At 51.6% G+C, this 18,135-nt stretch overlaps 4 protein-coding genes across 4 annotated transcripts; all 4 read right to left on the bottom strand.

Moving 5' to 3' along the window:
* Positions 1-120: 120 nt before the first annotated feature.
* Positions 121-1,139, bottom strand: NEUTE1DRAFT_56911 (uncharacterized protein; the record flags this gene model as incomplete). The annotated part of the gene is made up of 3 exons (XM_009848956.1): positions 121-512; positions 686-831; positions 939-1,139. 3 exons carry the CDS (start codon positions 1,122-1,124, stop codon positions 317-319), a joined length of 528 nt encoding a protein of 175 aa, XP_009847258.1.
* A 934-nt stretch (positions 1,140-2,073) lies between these two features.
* On the bottom strand, positions 2,074-7,930 carry NEUTE1DRAFT_143891 (uncharacterized protein; the record flags this gene model as incomplete). The annotated part of the gene is made up of 7 exons (XM_009849451.1): positions 2,074-2,897; positions 2,956-3,170; positions 3,231-3,304; positions 3,360-7,212; positions 7,274-7,463; positions 7,551-7,683; positions 7,796-7,930. The coding sequence occupies 7 exons, from the start codon at positions 7,928-7,930 to the stop codon at positions 2,713-2,715; spliced, it is 4,785 nt and encodes a 1,594-aa protein (XP_009847753.1).
* Positions 7,931-10,882: 2,952 nt separating this feature from the next.
* NEUTE1DRAFT_115743 (D-3-phosphoglycerate dehydrogenase 1) lies at positions 10,883-12,747 on the bottom strand (the record flags this gene model as incomplete). The annotated part of the gene is made up of 3 exons (XM_009849450.1): positions 10,883-10,890; positions 10,982-12,358; positions 12,420-12,747. 2 exons carry the CDS (start codon positions 12,707-12,709, stop codon positions 11,248-11,250), a joined length of 1,401 nt encoding a protein of 466 aa, XP_009847752.1.
* Positions 12,748-13,959: 1,212 nt separating this feature from the next.
* Positions 13,960-16,148, bottom strand: NEUTE1DRAFT_56901 (uncharacterized protein; the record flags this gene model as incomplete). Its single annotated transcript, XM_009848955.1, has 5 exons — positions 13,960-14,475; positions 14,540-14,865; positions 14,925-15,641; positions 15,719-15,798; positions 15,876-16,148. The coding sequence occupies 5 exons, from the start codon at positions 15,920-15,922 to the stop codon at positions 14,425-14,427; spliced, it is 1,221 nt and encodes a 406-aa protein (XP_009847257.1).
* Positions 16,149-18,135: the final 1,987 nt, after the last annotated feature.

Here is an 18,135-nt window from a genome sequence, read left to right as displayed (position 1 = left end):
ACGTGAACGAAATCCTCGTTTGTTGCATTTGTATCATTTGGTGTGGGTGAGTCTACAGGTGACGACCAGCAATGCAAAACCAAACAAGTAATCACTGGAAACAATGGAAAGACTCTCTCTGATGGATATGTGTTTTTGTGAGTTTCCGTGAAGTCTTACGTAGATTACGCCGCTTCTACACCTCCTTCTTGTATTTACTCCCCCTCATTCTTGCAAAGATCACATCGAATCCGGGTATCAAGACCACTTTTCCCTTTTTCACATTGCCCCCATTGCCATTACACATCTTTTATACCCCGAAACTCAACATCGGCCCTTATGCAGAGCTGTTATTCTCCTTCCACTGCTTAAACCAAGCCTCGATCCGATCCACGTTTTCATCCATCTGCTCGGCATTGTTGCTCTGCAACTCGACGACAATCTCCTCGTCGTATGAGTCGCGGGCCTCCTGCAAGAGAACCTCCATGATCTCCGAGTCGAGGTTTTCCTGAAGCTTGAGCTCGGGGTATTTTCTGTGTGCGTGTGTCAGTTTATGCTTACGCATCGATCTGTGGTGAAAGCAAATCAAGTAACAAAGGAAAAGCAAACGGCAAAGGGGGGAAGGGGGGGAAGGGAAAGGAAAATGTGAATAAAAAAAAAAAAAAAAAAAAAAAAAAAAAAAAAAAAAAAAAAAAAAAAAAAATACCTCTCGGTCAACCGATCATACAACACTGAACTCTCAACTCTCAAAACCACCACCAAATCAATCCAGCTCTTGGGGAACAAGTCGCAAGCGTGCCAGTCTATTATGCAACCGCCCTGCTTGACTTCGTCTTCAATGGCGTCGAGGAGCTTTTGATTTTTTGAATTACGGTCGCACAGTCAGCGCCTTATTTCTTCTTGCGCACACGATCAAATAATTTCCCTTTGCCCCAATGGAGAAGAACCGGAGAGCTCACCTTATCCTCATCAACAATCCAACTCTGGTACTCCTCATCCCACCCCTCATGGCACTCCTTGGATTTGACCACGTCGTTGACGGACAGGTGCTTGAGCCCCGTGCGCTCGGCCAGCAGCTCGCAGTGGGAGGTCTTGCCGACGCCGGGAGTGCCGGTGATGATGATATTGGGGAGTGTGCGAGACATTGTGATTTTTGTCTGCTTTGTTTGTTTCTCTCTCTCTCTCTTTTTTTTTTTTTTGGTGGGTCAGTCTCTACATCTGTTCATTTTCGGTAATCTTCACTATTATATATACGCACCGGTGCTGGGGTGGGAGTTGCGTGAGATCAAGTTTATGGATGTGTGTGTGTGTGTGTGTATGTGTAGATGTGGGTGTATATGAGTTCGAGACCAAGCTAAATGATCTTTCTCACCACTATCTTTTGGTGTAATAACTTGGAAAATATAGTGGGGTCCTTTATTGAGACTTTAGTCCAGTGTTTCGTTTTCTCGAGCGGCGGATAGTGATGGACAAGTGACGAGGGGCCAAACTCGCGGCATGCAACTGCAAGAATTTTTTTTTTTTCGGGGCCGTTTCGACCATGTGCGAATTAAAAGGTAGTGGCACTGCTCTCTGCTACTGTCAGCCACGCTGCTTTATTGCATATTGCTAAATACGTATATTCCACCACGCACTTCCTCTAACTTCCCGACCACCCTCATCAAAATTAAACATTTCATGATTGTCAAAGAGAGGAGAAGAAGAGGCAGACAGAAAACGGATCACCGGCATTCAACAACCTGCCGACTACATAGAGACCAGGTACTGAATATATCTTGCAGCAGCCTATTCACATGATATGCACTTAAGCGGTCCTCGGTCTCCATCCCCTTTATTACACTTTCTCTTAGCACATTGGACTCTCTTGCCTTTTCTCTCCGAGCTTCGTTCCGTGATTCCTTCATGCTTCGTCTTGCAAGCATGAATAACCTAGAATAAAGCTTTTAATGCCTACCATTTGCCGGGGACTCTACAGAAGGAAGCATATGTCTCTCACAAAGTAGTTGGAATGATATGATTTGAAAAGAAAGTAAAACATCGGCCGATGATGGAAAGTTGAAACAAAGTTAAAGAAGTGAAACGAAATGAATTAGAAAAAAAAAAAAAAAACGTGAAATTGGAAGGTGAATTCTCCGTTGTTCTCTCTCTCCAGCAAAAAGCCCAAAGCAAATCACCCGAATCCTGACTTGCACGCCGTGAGCCTTCCTTCCATTTTTCTCTACTATATCCGGCAAACTGTTGATTCACGGCTCGAACCCACCCAGCCTTTCCATGAACTATCCTGCCCTTCCTGCCTGCCTCTTTGCCTGCCCGCTTGTCTCGCTCCCTGTCATTCCCCTTATCCTTTTTCTTCTACTTCCTCTTCTCTAACCTGGTTCCAAATGCAGATTGCGCCTTGCTCTCTTTTTGTTTTTTGTTTCTTTTTTTGCAACACACAGCATACTCTACTACAGCAGCAACAATAACAACACTGATGAACAAGAAAAAGTTTGATTTTCTGTATCAAACGAGTAATACTCAACCAGTCCCACTCCTGACCCTCATCTTCCTCGAACCGGTAGTAGTCCTCGGTGGCAGCGCAACAGAATCATCAATAGTGGAGTTACTGTTTGTCCTCCAGGGGTTGAGTATGGTAGAAGTCGGGCACGGAATCAATGATAACGACAGTGACGGACGAGAGCGAGGTGGTGGTAGTGGTAGAGGTAAAGGTGATGATGGTCGCGGGGGTGCAACCTAGGCACTCGCTTCCACAATCTCTTGCCCTTCATCCACCTCTGCCAAGTCGTTCATGCTTTGTATGTCATAATCCCCGTGCTGGTAGTCGCCCGCCTGAGAGCCGAACTCCATCTTCTCTTGTTGCGCAATTGCTTGTTGAGATACAATCTCAGCAAGACGCTTCAAACGAGGGGTTTGCAGCCCTGTGGTTTCACAGTCAGTTATGCATTCGCGTTATCCAAAAACTCTGATCGAACTCACAGGATGGTGTATAAGTCTCCAGCGCTGTGATCACTCTGGGCTCGGCTATCTCGTACGGGCCACTGTCGTCCATATCGACAGCCTGCAGTAAGAGGACGTCGCTCTTTTCGCTGACGCGAGATGCCACGGCCTTCATGATCTCGCCGTTAATAGGTTGCTCGTAGTCGGCAACCAGGTACTGGTTGAGCAGCTTCTGAATCTGGTTAGGGGATAGCCTACGAATGAAAGTCAGTATGATTGGTGCGTAACTTGTCGGGACAAGGAAATATACTCACATCCAGCAAATGTCTTGGATGATCTCGATATCATTAAGGGTTGCCTTCTTGAGTTGCAAAAGCTTTGTGGCTTGCTGTTGAATGGTTAGCACCTAATGCATCATGAAACGTTCACTTGACGATACTGACCATGAGATGCTCAAGCTGGAGCGTGCCCTCAGGCATGTCGTGGCTCTTGCACCACTCTTCGATACGAGTGATGTTGTAGTTGATCTGCAGGCCACGCTTCCATGAGAGGAAGTTACGGCGCATGAGCAAATCGTTGAATGCCGTGACACCAACGAGCCGGAGCAGCTCCGTGATAGTCTGCGTGATGATCGAGTCCTCGAGGTAGTAGGCCTTCATGGCACGGTAGACATTGTTGAGGAGGGACAACAGGTTGTCCATGCTGTAGGCCGGCGCCGTGTTAGACTGCAGCAGCTTGCCAAGGAACCTGTTGTTTTCGTTCGTGACGAAGCCGGGTAGGGACTGCGACTCGATGATGGCCGGAATGATCATCTTGAAAAGCTTCTTCTTGAGAACCTTCATCCAGGTATGGTAGATGTTGAACTCCAAGCTTTCCAAGTCATGCTTGACAATCTCGAGGAGGCGGTCGTACTCGTAATTGTCCGTCTTCTGAGCCTCGTACCAATCCTCCGCAAGGAAGACAAACGAGAGCATTTCATGGACGTTGGAAAGCCAGAAGGCACCGGGGTTGATGGCCTCTTCGCCATCGTGCTGCATCACCTCCTGTTGGATGGACTGCATGACGTTGGCCAGGAAGCGTTCTGACTCCTTAACGAAGCCGTTGTTCCACATCTCGGACGTTACTAGGTTGATGAGGTAAGCAGGGAAGAGCACCTCCTTGTCGGAAGGTGGCGGATTGGTGGAAGGGGAGGGGATCTTGAGGTTACGGATGAGGCCCATGGTAACCTCCTCATTGAGAGCATCTTCATCGGCGAGAAGACCTTCAAGTTCAAGCTCGATGCTATCGACACCGGGAACGAAGGTTGAGCCGGAAAGTGTTGTTTGGCGGTTCAGACCAGGGACAGCCATGGAAACGGGCCGTGGGTTGTAGGCCATGCTGTACCGATCCATCTCCCGTGGTTCGGCACCCGCACTACGCCGCTTAGGCTTCTTGGACGATACCAGGTTGATCAACCCAGTAGGAACCTGAGGGGCAATACCATTGCCGTTCAGGATATCACCGTTGATAGGTACTTGCCTCCTTGCTTGCTCGAGAGCCTCCTGCAAGTCAGCCAACTGCTGACGGAGCGAGTTCTTCTCAGCCTCTTGCCGTTGACTCTCGATACGAGCAGAGTCGAGCTCTACGCTGGTAGCGCGCAGGGACTCTCTGAGCTCGCGTTCCTCCTCCTGCATCCTCTTCACATTGGCCACAGACTCCTCGAAGCTTGCTTGAAGCTTCTTCATCTCGGCCTCCATCTGCTCCAAGCGAGCGGCGGCAATACCGGCCTGGTTGGCCTCGGCTTGCAGCTCCTTGGCGCGTGCCTCCAACTGGTTGTGACGATTCCTCCAGATCGCCACCTGTCCTTCGTAGTTCTCCACCTGAGTCCTCAACTCCCTGTTCTGCGTCTTCATGGTACCCAGCGACTGTGTCAGTTCCACGACCTTGTTCTCCAGCTTGTATGAAATCTGCTTGAGATCCCGTGCCTCGGCGCGGAGAGCCTTGTAATCCTTACGCGCCGTCTTACCGCGCCACAAGCTCTGGACAATGGTAACTTTCCGGCGATAATCCCTCCAGGAGCGCAGCTGCTGCCTCGACCGCCAATTCCGCTGGATGATGAGCACCGCATTTCCGACCCGCTCCTCCATAATCTTCTTGCGCTTCATGTAACCCTTGATGGCGGCTTGGGCACGAATGACGTCGTTCCTGACCTCAAGGAATTGTTTTCTGTCCTTGTAACCGCGCCAAACTCTCTGAATCGTGATTGCAGCCTTGGTAGTGCGGCGTTCCTGTGCTGAATTGCGAGCTTTGTTTGCTCTAATCAAGGCTTGGAAAGAGACAATGGCATTGCGAGCAGCAAGATACCTCTTACGGTAATACTTGGCCTTGAGGTTCTTCTGGATAAGAATTGCGCAGTCGTTGAGTCTGGTGGTGCGCAGATTTTCGAGGAAAGCGAGCATACCGGCTCTGAAGAAGATCTTGGTAAGACCCAGCTGGTACTTGTCGAGACCCTTGCCGGTGCTAGCGCCAAAGGCCTTGGTCAAGATGGCATTTGCCATCTCCCTAATCTCCGATGTCCACTGCGTCGATGGTACCAGCATGTAGTACCGCAACGCGAATTCCTCGTACGTCCATCTTGTAGGGTAACCCGCACAACTAATGCGGACAGTTTCTAGTACACCGCAGGCGCGGAGCTGACTCAGGACCATGGGTCCTTCAAACTTCCAGGGTTCCTTCGCCTCGTTAGGCTTGATACAGCGGATGTAGTGAACATCGGTGCCGTTGATTGTATTCATTAGTTCGATCAGAGAGGACTTGAAGATACCGCCGAGTGTGGGCTTGCGGTTAACAGCCACACCGATTCTCCTTCCAGCGGCGGGCTTGACAGCATTTGAGCTGGCAGAGGCCAGATCCTTCTCGCGCACCGCAGAAGCAGCGTCCAAGACCGAAACAAGGAATTGGTTGGTTGATGCGCGCAAAACCGCCATGTGCTCGTCCGGAACGGTATCACGGTTCTTCTCAATAAAACCGTCGGACTCGTAGGTAACGTCGATGGCATAATGGCAGACGGTGAAGGATGACTTGCCGAATCGGGGCTTCTTGTAGAATTTGTGCTTGTCGGCAGCGTAGTTGTGGTGAAGCTTAGTAACGAACTGCTCGTCGGAACCCATGGGCAGTCTTGATTCCTCGTCTAGAAGGGACAGGATACCAAGTTTGCCCTCGATAAGGTCAATGCAGGGCTGGTTGTCAGCAAAGTCGATGAAGGTCCAGTCAATCTGCTCCCTAAGGTATTCCTCCTGCTCCAACTTGAACACATGCTGGTTGAACTCCTGCTGAAGCTTCTCGTTGGCGTAGTTGATACAGAACTGCTCGAAGGAGTTCTTGGCGAAATGCTCGAAGCCGTAAATATCCAGAACACCAATGAAGGAAGTGACTCTGGTGAGGACCTCCTCCGAAGCAAGACTGTGATTGATGATTTCGACGAGCCAGTCGAACAGACTCGAGTAGATGTACTTGGCGACGGAATCTCGGACAACGATAGCCTGCGCCTGGGTCAAGTTGGACACGATCTTTTCGCCACGAGTGACCAATTGCTTCTTGACGATCCACTTGGCAAACTCTGGAGCATCGATGCCGAGGATCTCGCAGGCCTTGACCAGCGATGGTTCGGAAGGATCGAGGGAACTGTCGTTTCGCATGGCACCAATCTTGACATTACCCAAGTGGAGGAGACCAGCCAGAAGCTTGAAGATCTCCGTTTGCTTGCCCTCGTCAACACCGATGGTCTTCAAAGATGCCTTGGTCGCATTGAACTCGGCCTTGTCATCGACGCCATCGATCGTGGGGGTGTTACCCTGGTTGAGGTACTCGAACTGTTCAACGGGAAGCAAGCCCAATTCCTGGCGCTCCTTGTCCGTCACACCAGCAACCAGCTGGTAGAAAATATGGTAGTTTCTTTCCTTCAGCGGTTGGAAAACCAACCTCGATCGTTCGAGAAGGTAGGTCCTGATCTTGGCACCGATAATGTTGGTGGCCTTGTCAAACATGATTTCGATGTATTTACCGAATCGCGAGGAGTTGTCGTTTCTTGTCGTCTTTGCGTTACCAAAAGCTTCCATAATCGGGTTCGTAGCCAAGATAGCCTCCTCGGTCTGGCTCATAGACTCGTGGCCACCCTTCTTTACTCGTGATCCGGGGCTGTCGGGCGATTCTCTTGTCGCGAAGTATCTCATAATGTACTTGGCACTGACAGTCTTACCGGCACCGGACTCACCAGACACGACAATGGTCTGGTTCTTGCCATCGCGCAACATGTCCCTATTGTAATGTCAGCGATTACGAGTCAACATGAATCGTCAAGTTGGCAAAGAGCCCATACATGAACGCTTCCTCAGCAATGGCGAAAAGATGGGGAGCTTGGGTTGCTCTTTGCTTCCCGGCATAGACTTGAACCATGCCTGGGACATAAAGAGAGTCAACCCGCGCGAACGGGTTTGTAGCTATTAGAACAATACCCGAGTATGTGTAGATTTCCTTCTGGGCATATCGAAGGCGGATAGCCTGAAGCACTAAGCACAGCACATGCTATCAGCATCACGTTCTCGGAGTGCGCCCGATGGCGGGGCGAACCAGCGCAAAGGTGTGTGTATATTTACCAGCAGGCTCGTTAAGATGTGATAGGTTCGTCAAGTCATCACTGGCTTCGAGCATTGTTGGGTTCATCAAGGGCGGTAGCGACTCATGGCCGCCTGACTGGAGGGCCTCGAGGGAGACCTCCACGGTCTTAGTCTGGAGGCAGTAACACAAGTTAGCATCTTGAAGCGCACCAGGCCGCAAAGCACGTAAACCAAAGCACAAAAGTCGGAATATGCCGAGACTTGGGAAAGCATAAGCTACCTACCTCGCCATTCTCGCACTCGAAGGTAAGAGTGACCTTGTTGCCGTCTACTGTCTTCTTGACTACTTCAGAGGCAACCCAACCCTCGGTAGGATCGGGCTGCCAGGCTCGAGTGCCAACATCATAGCTCTCCGACATTGGATGCGCTTGTATCGGTGTATTCTCGAGGGAGAGAAAATCGGCGCGAACCTGCGAGTCAGGAGCAAGGGGGAAGAGATGTTGTGGTCGGATTTGGATGGCTTCAAGAAGCCAGTTCTAGCGGCGGAACGGCCAGCACGGCTAGGGGCGACGGGGGTGGATAGGGATAATGGTGGACCGTGTCTGTTATGGCGGACGCAACGACCGGAATGAAGAGCGGTCCAGGATGCTAGTTCGGTCGCGGAAGCTTGGAATCCAAGGGCCGGCGGGAGAGTGGTGCTGGCGAAGACAACATTCACGAAGGGAATGGAAGAGGGGGAAATTAGATACAAAAATAGGGATTGGACGTGGAGCAACACATTAAAGAAGTATAGAAAGATGTTGCTATCGTGCGGGCAACGGAGCCCAAGCCGACAAACAAGGTGGTCGAAGACGATGTAGGTCTAGGAGTTCGAAAGGGGGTTCGGCTCGTGTCGTCGGACCGATGGGAGTGTAGCGCGGGCTGTTCTTGGACGAAACAGCTGAAAGATGTTGTTGTTGCTTTTGTTGTTTGCTTTGCGTGCCCAAGGGAGCTAGCTAGTAGGTGTTTGGCTGACCGGGAATAGGTCAGGTCCTGTCACTGTGTGTAGGACAGGAAGGTTGTGGAATCCCGTATAAACGGGGCGGGCAGAACGGGCGGAGCGGGGACCCAACACTGCCTTGCGGTGGGAGAATGGATTCGTCGAGCGGTCGAGTCGGCTTCTCTTAACGGTGGCAGCCTCTCTGTATAGGAGTGGCTGATGGTCGAGATAGCACCTGTGGGTGAGAGAACCTCCTTGATAGGTGTAGTAGCCTGTCGGGCCGGTGTGGTCAACAACCAAGTCAAAAGTCGGGGTAGGCGAGAAGGCGGGACGACGAGACGGGATGTCGTTGAAAGTTTAGGGGTAGACTTCCGCTTGTAGCTGAGGTGCCCGGTGATGATAGAGCACTGGCGGGCCGTGGTGGTGGCAGGCTAACAGCCCGGCCGACTTTCACTTCCGCCGTTGACAGGGGCCCCGTTGTTGTGGATGTTGAGGTGGTCGGGTCTTTGGCGGCCACCGCCCAATTGGGTGCGTCGCTGGGCTCGTTGCATTAACACCGAAGCACGGACTCTTTCGTGGGCTTGGGGAGCTGGACTCCATGGAGCCCCTCCAATGAGCCGTAATTCCAAAATGGCCTGGACGAGCAGGGCTCTCCTTAAAAGGGGGCACTAACCAACACTGCGAAGAAGATTACATACTTAGAGGTATGCTTGGGAATCTCGCGACTCTACATAAGTGGAAGCTACATAGTACACAGACAAGGCGATGAAGAAGAATGGGTTACTGGTAAGCAGCGTATAAGGGTTACCTTTGTCTTGTCCGGAGAGGTGTCCAGTGGAAGACGACATGATGTACAAGTTGGGTCACGATGTCTCCGTCTACACTCTACCTTGAGATGTACAAATGTGTCTATGGAGGCTCACGCCAGTGCGTGAATAACCGCCAGGATGTCCTATGAGGACGACCATATTTCTCCTCCTGATCTATAGCCTCTTGATTTGTATGGCTTCATCGTTCTTATGGTCTTTGGTCCTCCCCTGAGTTTCTGTATTTCTCCCCGACAGCTCACCGGCACCCCTCATCAGGGTAGGATTTCGTTTTCACCACTCCCTGAAGGAACTCACAGAAGTAAGACCCAATCTTCCCAGACTCCCATGGCCAATTGTTTGCACTGGTCCGTTCGTTCGTTCATTTGTTCGTTCGATATGCCATCCAACTGGGTCCCCGTCGGGCCCGTCTGCCCGCTTGTTAACAGTTGAGATGCATTAACCTGTCCGCCTGAAAAGGAGAGAGATGGGCAAACTCAAAATGGGGCATAGTGTAAATACCAATATGGCATTGGTAGGTGGACTGAGGAGTCTGGCACCATGACTTTCAATTGCATTTGCGTTCAGTTCCTTCTTCTCCTCTTTCTGGAATCTGCAGGGGTAAAAAGAGCGCCAGCGAATGGCGAGTAGTCAAAGACTGTGGAAACTGTTGGCGACTACATACTTACGGGCCCCACCAGCCCCCCCGTGCGGCCGGCAGTCCGAGTATCGGGACCTGGGACTTGGGAGAAAAAAGGGGGGGAAAGGCGGTGCTTTTGGTGGTTTGCCGCCGACTCCGCGTCGTCGCCGCCTTTTGTCTGCTCCGTGGCCGGATTGACGACGAGTGACTACTGTTACTATTCAGAGTCAACACCGTCCCTCACTCGGACGTCATCCACCGGTGTGTTGGAATCAGTTTGTTTCGGTGATAATGACACCCATGACGGTGACTGACATGATACCGGCCCGATGCTGTTCTGCTTCCTGAGCAAACCGTTCTGTTTAATAATTCCATCCGTTGGTCAGTAACGCAATTGAGATCTCGCTTGATATCAATTATCAGTTGTAGCTCTGAAAGGTTGAAGCACTTTTCATTAACCCGCGATAGAGACGACACTGGATATAAATGATGTCTTCCTTCCACCTCCAGATCGGAACGGGAAGGCCACTGAGTTACCCTCATATCTGCACGTGTACAGAACTGGAGAAGCGGGTGCAGCATGTTCTACCGTAAAACCCAGTTGACAAAAGCAGTCCGTGCGCAACACCTCGTCGTCGACCTTATCCGCGTCCCAAGCCCGGGACGTCCTGGCTGAATAGCTGCAATCTTGGGTGAAGTGGGAATGTTGTGCCGCAGCAGCCAATCGACAGATTGAAAAAAGACTCGAAATGATGGAAATCCGATGGTGGTAACAGCAGCATGTGAAGAAGCCGGGACTTCCGTACCATATCTCACTCGGCCTCGAGAAATGTTGGAAGAGATGTCTGTATTATCTAGTAGGTATAATCGTTGACTGTTGGTCACAACATGATGGATATCGATGCCAGGTGATGATACCTTTTTCCGATCCTTTTCCAGAATGCACACCATCGACTTGTCGACGCCTTTGTTCAAAGGCATTTTCCCCTTTTGTCCTGTTTTAAGAACCTGCCATGCCGTATTTTGTACTTGCGCTCCCAATGACCCAAAAAAAACAAAACTTGATGAAAAAGACTAGATGTTGAACCAGTGCCAGGAACGTCGTCATGTTCGACCTTTTCTCTCCCCTTCCTCGGGACGCACACGCACCGGGTGGGCATACCGTAAGAGAGAAAGAGATCATGTTGAAATCGTTGTTTGTGCATCCACCCGACGGACTCCGCGACGCCAGATATCATGACTCATGACCGCACCCCAAGGCAACTCTTAACCCCCTTTTCTTGCCATGTACACTGTTCCGATCCTTCCCGTTTAGTAAAGGATGCGAGTGAGGATGCGCGAGCTGAGGGAATCCAGGCTGTCGCGAATGTTCTTGATATCGTCTTGCTTGACGTCACTAACGTCAGCCATGAGATACGCAATATCGCCCTTGGAATCCGAAATCTGCTTGTCGACGTTGTGTTCGGCGAGAATCTCGTTGACCTTGCGCAGTACACCAGGCACGTTGCGATGAATGTAGATGACGCGAGCGTGGTTGGGCTCATCCAGCGTCAAAGAGCGCATGGTAACCTCGGGCACGTTGACACTGCCAGTGGTGACACCCTGGTTGATGTAGCGCACGAGGGCATCGGCGACCTCTACACCAATGGCGCGCTGAGCCTCCTCAGTACTGCCACCAATATGGGGGGTGAGGATGATGTTGTTGAGCCCACGCAGATCTTCGCCCCACTGGTTGAGATCGTTGGTGAAGTAGTCGCCGTTAGCAGCCGGCTCGTTGGGGAAAACGTCTAGAGCGGCACCGGCAATCTTGCCGCTGCGCATGGCCTTGATCAACGCAGGGATATCGACAACGGTACCACGGCTGGCGTTGATGAGGTAGGAGCCGGTCTTCATCTTCTCGAACTGGTCGTTGGAGATCATGTTCTTGGTCTCGGGCGTCTCAGGGACGTGGAGGGTGACAAAGTCAGCCTCCGCCAAAAGATCCTCGAGAGTAGGCACCTGGCGAGCCGTGCCGATGGCCATTAGGGTAACGACGTCATAGTAGATGACAGTCATACCCATGGCCTCCGCCAGAACGGACAGCTGCGAGCCAATGTGGCCGTAACCAACAATACCAAGGGTCTTGCCACGGATCTCCCAGCACTTGGCGCTCACCTTGTTCCAGGTGCCGCGGTGCATCTCGTTGGAGCGGTCGCCCAGCTGGCGGGCGAGGGTGATAATCTCGGCAATCACCAACTCGGCGACACTGCGCGAATTGGCAAAAGGCGAGTTGAAAACAGCAATACCATGCTGAGCAGCATAGTCCAGATCAACCTGATTGGTACCAATGCAGAAGCAGCCGATGACGAGCAAGTTCTTGGCTTCCCGAAGAACGTTGGCAGTCAGCTTGGTCTTGGAGCGGATGCCAATGACGTGAACATCCCTTTGAGGAGCACGTTAGTCAGGTGTGCTTCTGTTGATCACGGCTTCGTAGAGAGTCTTACTTGATCTTCTCAATGAGCTGGTCCTCGGGCAGGGAGGTCTTGAGGAACTCAACCTGGTAGCCCTGGGCCTTGAGGATGTCCTGGCCGGTCTGGTTTACATTTTCGAGGAGCAGAATCTTGACGTCCTCAGTGTTGAAGGGCTTGAGCTGCTTGGGCGCAGAGCGGTGGGCGAGTGCGGACGCCATGAAGCTGGAACTGGAGATGGGGGACTGGAAGGTTGAAGGAGAGACGCTGAACTGGGCGGCGGTCTTGTCACCGGTGGACTGGGCAATTTCTCTGGGAACTGTCATGGTGAAAAGTGGAAGAGGAGCAAGGTCGGGATGGTCAGAGAAAATAAATCAAAAAAAAAGAATGGCGTGTAGTTGGCAGAAACGCGGCAACCAGGGACTCTTTAAGTTATGAGTCGAAGCTAAAGTCTTTCCTGAATCTCTGGGCTCCGTCAATCGGCAAGGGCAAAGCGAACAGCCACCGGGCCGTTTCTGTTTCGATGGAGAGAGGTGTGGACAGCCAGGTGGACTCCTGTTACCGGACCATTGTGTACCCCAAGGTGCCTCTACTGTGTGCGATCCTTGCCAGGTGGTGGGGTTTGCGCGGGTTTGGAGGGGGCTGTTACAGCGCTGTACATAAAACGCGGGCGGCGGGTCGCCTTTGACTCATAACAACATAGGAACCCAAAACAACACTCACCTACTGGCTGGATCCGGTGGGTAGCTCAGGCAACCAAAAGAAAATCTTGACGATGACGAATTACGCCACTGGAATCGTAGAATGAATAAGAGATCTGCTGTGAAGGCAACACTCAGTTGATAGTGCATGTTGGTCGGTTGCTCACTGTGACAGCCCTCTGAACAAAGAATCGGGCTGTATTGTTTTGACGATGGTACCTCTAGTTACGTAGAGGTAAAAATGGAAATATGAGATGTGGTGGGTGTTCTTCCCATGCTATCCGTACCTCCCGTCTTCTTGCCCGGGCTCCTCTTTTTTTCCACCTCAGGAGAAGAAGGACTCGCAAGAATCGAGCTGACTGCCCGCACAATGTAGAGGAAACTGCCACAGCGACCTGGCATGGCTTTGTTGTCCCCTTGACTTCCATTGTCCGAGTCAGTTTGTTTTCATATAAACAGCTCTTACTCGATTCAGCGCAGATGGTCTCTTATTTCTCCTCGTGTCCCAAGCACTGAATAGTGTAACAAGTTCCTGGGTACCATTATTAGTTTACTTCCAAGCCTCGAGGTACTTACTACCTTCAAACTCGACCGGGAGCCGCCAAGCTTGCGTGTCAGTAAAGACATCGCCTACTAAATTTCCGGAAGCCCAGCTCCCGTCCTTCAGGCCTTACAAGCACGCACTGCCTCAGCTCGGCTACTCTTTCGTCCGTTGAGGTTTACTCTATCTACATCACGCGAGGCTAACAAGGGTTATGACGATTTACATCCATCTGAGAACTCCCCTGGAGAAGTCATCCGCCCTCTGGTGTCGTGGCCTATTAAACTTGACAGTCATAGACAATCTACATCGAGTCACGCTGATGGATGACGGTTTGTGATGTAGAAACACCTGCAATGCTGTACTATGAAATCAACACCTAAATCCTCGTAGAATCACTACTTTTGTCCCGTATAATATCATCCCTTTACGCACAAATCGACCCTTGTTCCGGCTTAGTTCGCATATCTGCTCCCATCCTTGCGCTCTGACATGCCACTGCTTCAGGGGTCAGGACGAACTATCCTGCTAAGAATTATGAGAGACAACCACAGCGTCAAGGCAGGTGCTGAAGCCAACTCCTCATGTGACCAATTCAAATTCCGTAGAATGGTTATCAATCCACCACAAGCTCCGGCCATCCGCAAACTCCTGTTCTTCCTGAGCCCACGGCCACCCCGGTACGGTCATACATGACCCTCAATAGTTTGGAACTCAGACGCCAAATGTCATTGGGCGTTCTGCCCCTTGCCTGCGTGGTATAGTGGTATCATTTTCGTGTTCGTTCAGCGATCAGCATTTAGCTCTGCTTGCACTCAGCAGCCTCCTGCTTGGGCTTGCTGCCGTCCTCCTGTGAAATTTGTCAGCATACCTGAAAAGCATAGCATGTGTTGGGGAAATTCAGAAAGTCTTACATCGTCTTCATCGCTCTCATCCTCGTCATCCTGGTCCTCGCTGGCATCTTCATCATCTTCATCATCCTCATCATCGAACTCGGCGTCCTCGAAGTCCTCCTCGTCGAGCTCCTCAAAGGCGAGGGCCTCGCCAGTGAACCAGTCGATGGCGCGGGGAATAAGCTTCTCCTTGATATCCTCACCGAGCTGGTAGTCGAGCTCAAGACGCTCCTCAATATCCGAGGTGGTGGACTCATCGTCATCAGTGGGGGCCTTAGGGGGGGAGAAGAAGTTGAAGAAAGACTCGGTAGGAACGGTCTTCTTGACAATGCGGGTCTGCTTGGTGGCTGTGCAATTTGTTAGTGAGCAAGTTTGAGAAAATTCACAAGCTGGAACTGCAACTCACTCTTGTTGCGTTGCTTCTTCTGCTCAACGCGGACAGTAAGATCCTTGTCCTCCTTCCAGTTGATCTTGTCACCCTCGGCGTGATCGTAGATAAAGTCGCCACCATAGCCGCTCTCGTTCTGGTAGTAGTAGGTCTTGGTGATAGTCTTGTTGGTGAAGTACTCGTTCTCAGCGAACTCGAAGATGAGGCGGAATCCGGGCTTGTCGAGATACTCCATGCGGATATCGGTGAGGGACTTGAGGGCCTCCTCGTCGCGGTCGGTGATCATCTCGGCGAGGGAGATCTGGTTCTTCATGGCAGAGAGCCAGAACTCGGGGATACCAGAAACCTTCTCGGCAGACTCGGTAGCCTTCTCCTCCTTGGGGGCGGCCTCGGTCTCCTCATCATCCTCCTCATCCTCCTCACCGGCCTGGACCTGGTCCTCAGTGGGCTCAGTCTGGCCGTTGACAATGGCGGCACGCTGCTGGTAAAGAGGAGTGAACTTGGCAAAGTACTTCTTCTCGAGCTGAAGGACCTCCTCCTGGAACTCGGCCTCGAGCTTGGAGTGCTCCTTCTGAATGCCCTTCAGGCCAGCGACACGACGCTTGACATCGGTAGGGAGAGACTCAATGTAGCCGGACGAACGACCGACAAGAGAGCCGAGACGGCCCTGGATAAGGGACACAAGTCTGGGGTCCTTGGCGAAGATGGAAGCGGCGGCGGCACGGTCAAGGTCCTCTGCAACGAACAGTAAGTTTAGCGACAAGCCCAGAGAACTACCAAAGTCTCGGCAGCAGCAAAAATCTTTCACTCACCCTCCTTGATGCTGGCAACACCGGGCTGCTGAGCGTGCGACGAGATGGGGGCAGTGTTAAGAGGAGTGTTCTGGGGGGTGCTGAAGCGAAGACTGGTCAGTAACGGTACGCGATACTCGGGATGGGCATCCCATCAAGTCTGGGGATGAAAACTCACGGAGCGATGGGGGGATCAGCCCGCTTGTTTCTGATGGGCTCGGCCATTGTGTCTGGTTCTGGTCAAGAGAAGGAAATGAGTTGGGATACAGAGAAGGAAGCGGTGGTAGAACCCTGCGACCGACGTACAGTGGATGTCGGAGGGAGAAATGGGAGAAGGAAGGGCAAATTTGGATTGAAGAGGCGGTCGGGTGTTGAGATTGATGAAGGGGCCCCGGTGCTGGTGGGAAAGGCAAAAAGTTCTGTGGTTGCCGGTCGGTCCAGGCTTGTTGTGCAGCAGTGCAAGAAATGTTGAGCGAGGGTCGGGTCTGGAGGGGACCGGGAGGGGAGAAAAGCTATCAATGGGGTTGCTATGAAAATTTGCGGGGCACTGGCCAGTGCGGGCAGGACACTCGGGTCGAGGGCACTGCAGCGGGAGGCGCCCCGTTGGACCACTCCATGATGCCTGCACTGCGCCGGCGACCACCCAGCCCCAGTCCGCTACTTCCATTTGCTGCCCATGAGTCTTGTCGCTTGCCCTACACCACCTAGAGGTATTTAACCTTCAATTCAGTTCTATTCCAGCAAAGGCAAGGTGCCCATTGTCACGGGTCACGTCTTTTTAGGGTCAAGCTCCTCCTGTCACTTGTTTGACTCTACACTCGGCCATTGCATGCCCGGTCTGCTCGTCTGAACTGAAAATCCCCTCAGGTACCTACCTCGCTACGTCTAGCCAGATGAACCTAAACATGCCATTGTTGTTCTTATCGTACAAAGCCCGTTCATGTACATGGCATTCAGGTAGTGTATTTCCAGGTTGTCGCGCGTCGCTTCCTGGCACCACATGCTTCAGCATTTGGCTGGCGTGTCTTGCGTGCTAGCGTTCTCTCCAGGGATCCCGGCCAGAGACATGATGTAGGGTAAATGATATTGGTGACATGCCGGCTTCATAGACACTAGTTACAAGGTACCTCATAAGTGCAAGATAGTTTAGAAGTTGCTTTTCGTCTGAACTGCGTGCTGTTAATATTGGACGGGTGTTTACATCTCGCCTTCTCACCGGCGTCGGGCTGCGGTGATCTACTTCTAACGTGTAGAGACTCTCAACTCAATCAGGCCTCCAGAGCCAAGTTTTGGAAGGCAAACTTGAAAATTCTGCTGATTCACTCTGTCCTCACCAAGTCAAAACCTCATCAGCAGAGGCAACTTGACGCACACTTTTCTGCTTATGACTTATGAGTCGACGCTGGGTTCAGCGACTATCATCGGACCGATCTGAACCATCATGGCCGTAGACCGTCGTGGGCGTCCAAGTCCAGGTGAGATGCTGCAGTGACCCCAGCACACCACGTACGGGCACGTAGGTAGTATGTAGCACGTTCTCTCACGTTGTAGTGTAGTGAGACCGTTTCGCGGCATCTGCCAAGTGATCATCGCGATGCCCACGAATCTCCATCGCGAACTGAAGCCGACAAGGTTTGGGCCAGAACGACCCTTGTTGCACTGTGCTTATCGTGAAAATCGTGGATAAGTAGCGACCCCCATCTCCGCCATCGACCTTTCTGGCTAGAGGTATGTAAGTAGGTAGGCAAGCGTTAGCGGACATGCTTGGCAGTCGATTGGCGGGCAGTGTTGAAAGAAAAATCCCATGCCTAGGTATGACTGCCCCACTTGCTGGCTGCCCGTTGGGACGGTCTGGCCCCGATCCTTCTCCGTGACTCCGGCGTCCAGGTCAACAAATGCGAAGAAGTCAGACAAGAGTATTCTAGCTGAAGCCCATCCTTCCCATCTCCAGTCATCGTGCGGAAAGCCTGATCCACTCACCTGAATGTTAAAGATGGTAAGGGAAGTATCGTGGAAGTTATCCATGCGATCGCAAGAAGCACTACTACATAGTTGTCCTTCGCTTCCACATCTAGTGTGAACCTTGATGTCTTGTTTTGTGTAACCGTGTGGTCAAGCAAAGGATGCCGTTATGGGAGACTATCCCTTAGGATTTCACATGTTATTGGTATTTGGTTGCTTCTTCCCTCGATAATCCACGGAAAGGGTTTGTCTTCGGCAAGCCAACATTGTTGGTTGATCGTGAGGGAGGTGTAAAGAGTGCCGGCTTTGGCGTAAAAATGTCTGAAAGTCTGAAACGGCTAGATCAAGTCCGTTCCAGCAACATTGTGTATCAATCGAAACGTATAGTATGCAATATGCGAGGCTTCGTATTAAGCGAAACAAACCGACGTCATGTTCTTATCGGTATCACCTTCCCAAACAGATCTGCGCTTACA

Source organism: Neurospora tetrasperma (assembly GCF_000213175.1).
Source record: "Neurospora tetrasperma FGSC 2508 unplaced genomic scaffold NEUTE1scaffold_1, whole genome shotgun sequence".
Lineage (NCBI taxonomy): Eukaryota > Fungi > Ascomycota > Sordariomycetes > Sordariales > Sordariaceae > Neurospora > Neurospora tetrasperma.
This window is presented reverse-complemented; position numbering and strand designations above follow the sequence as displayed.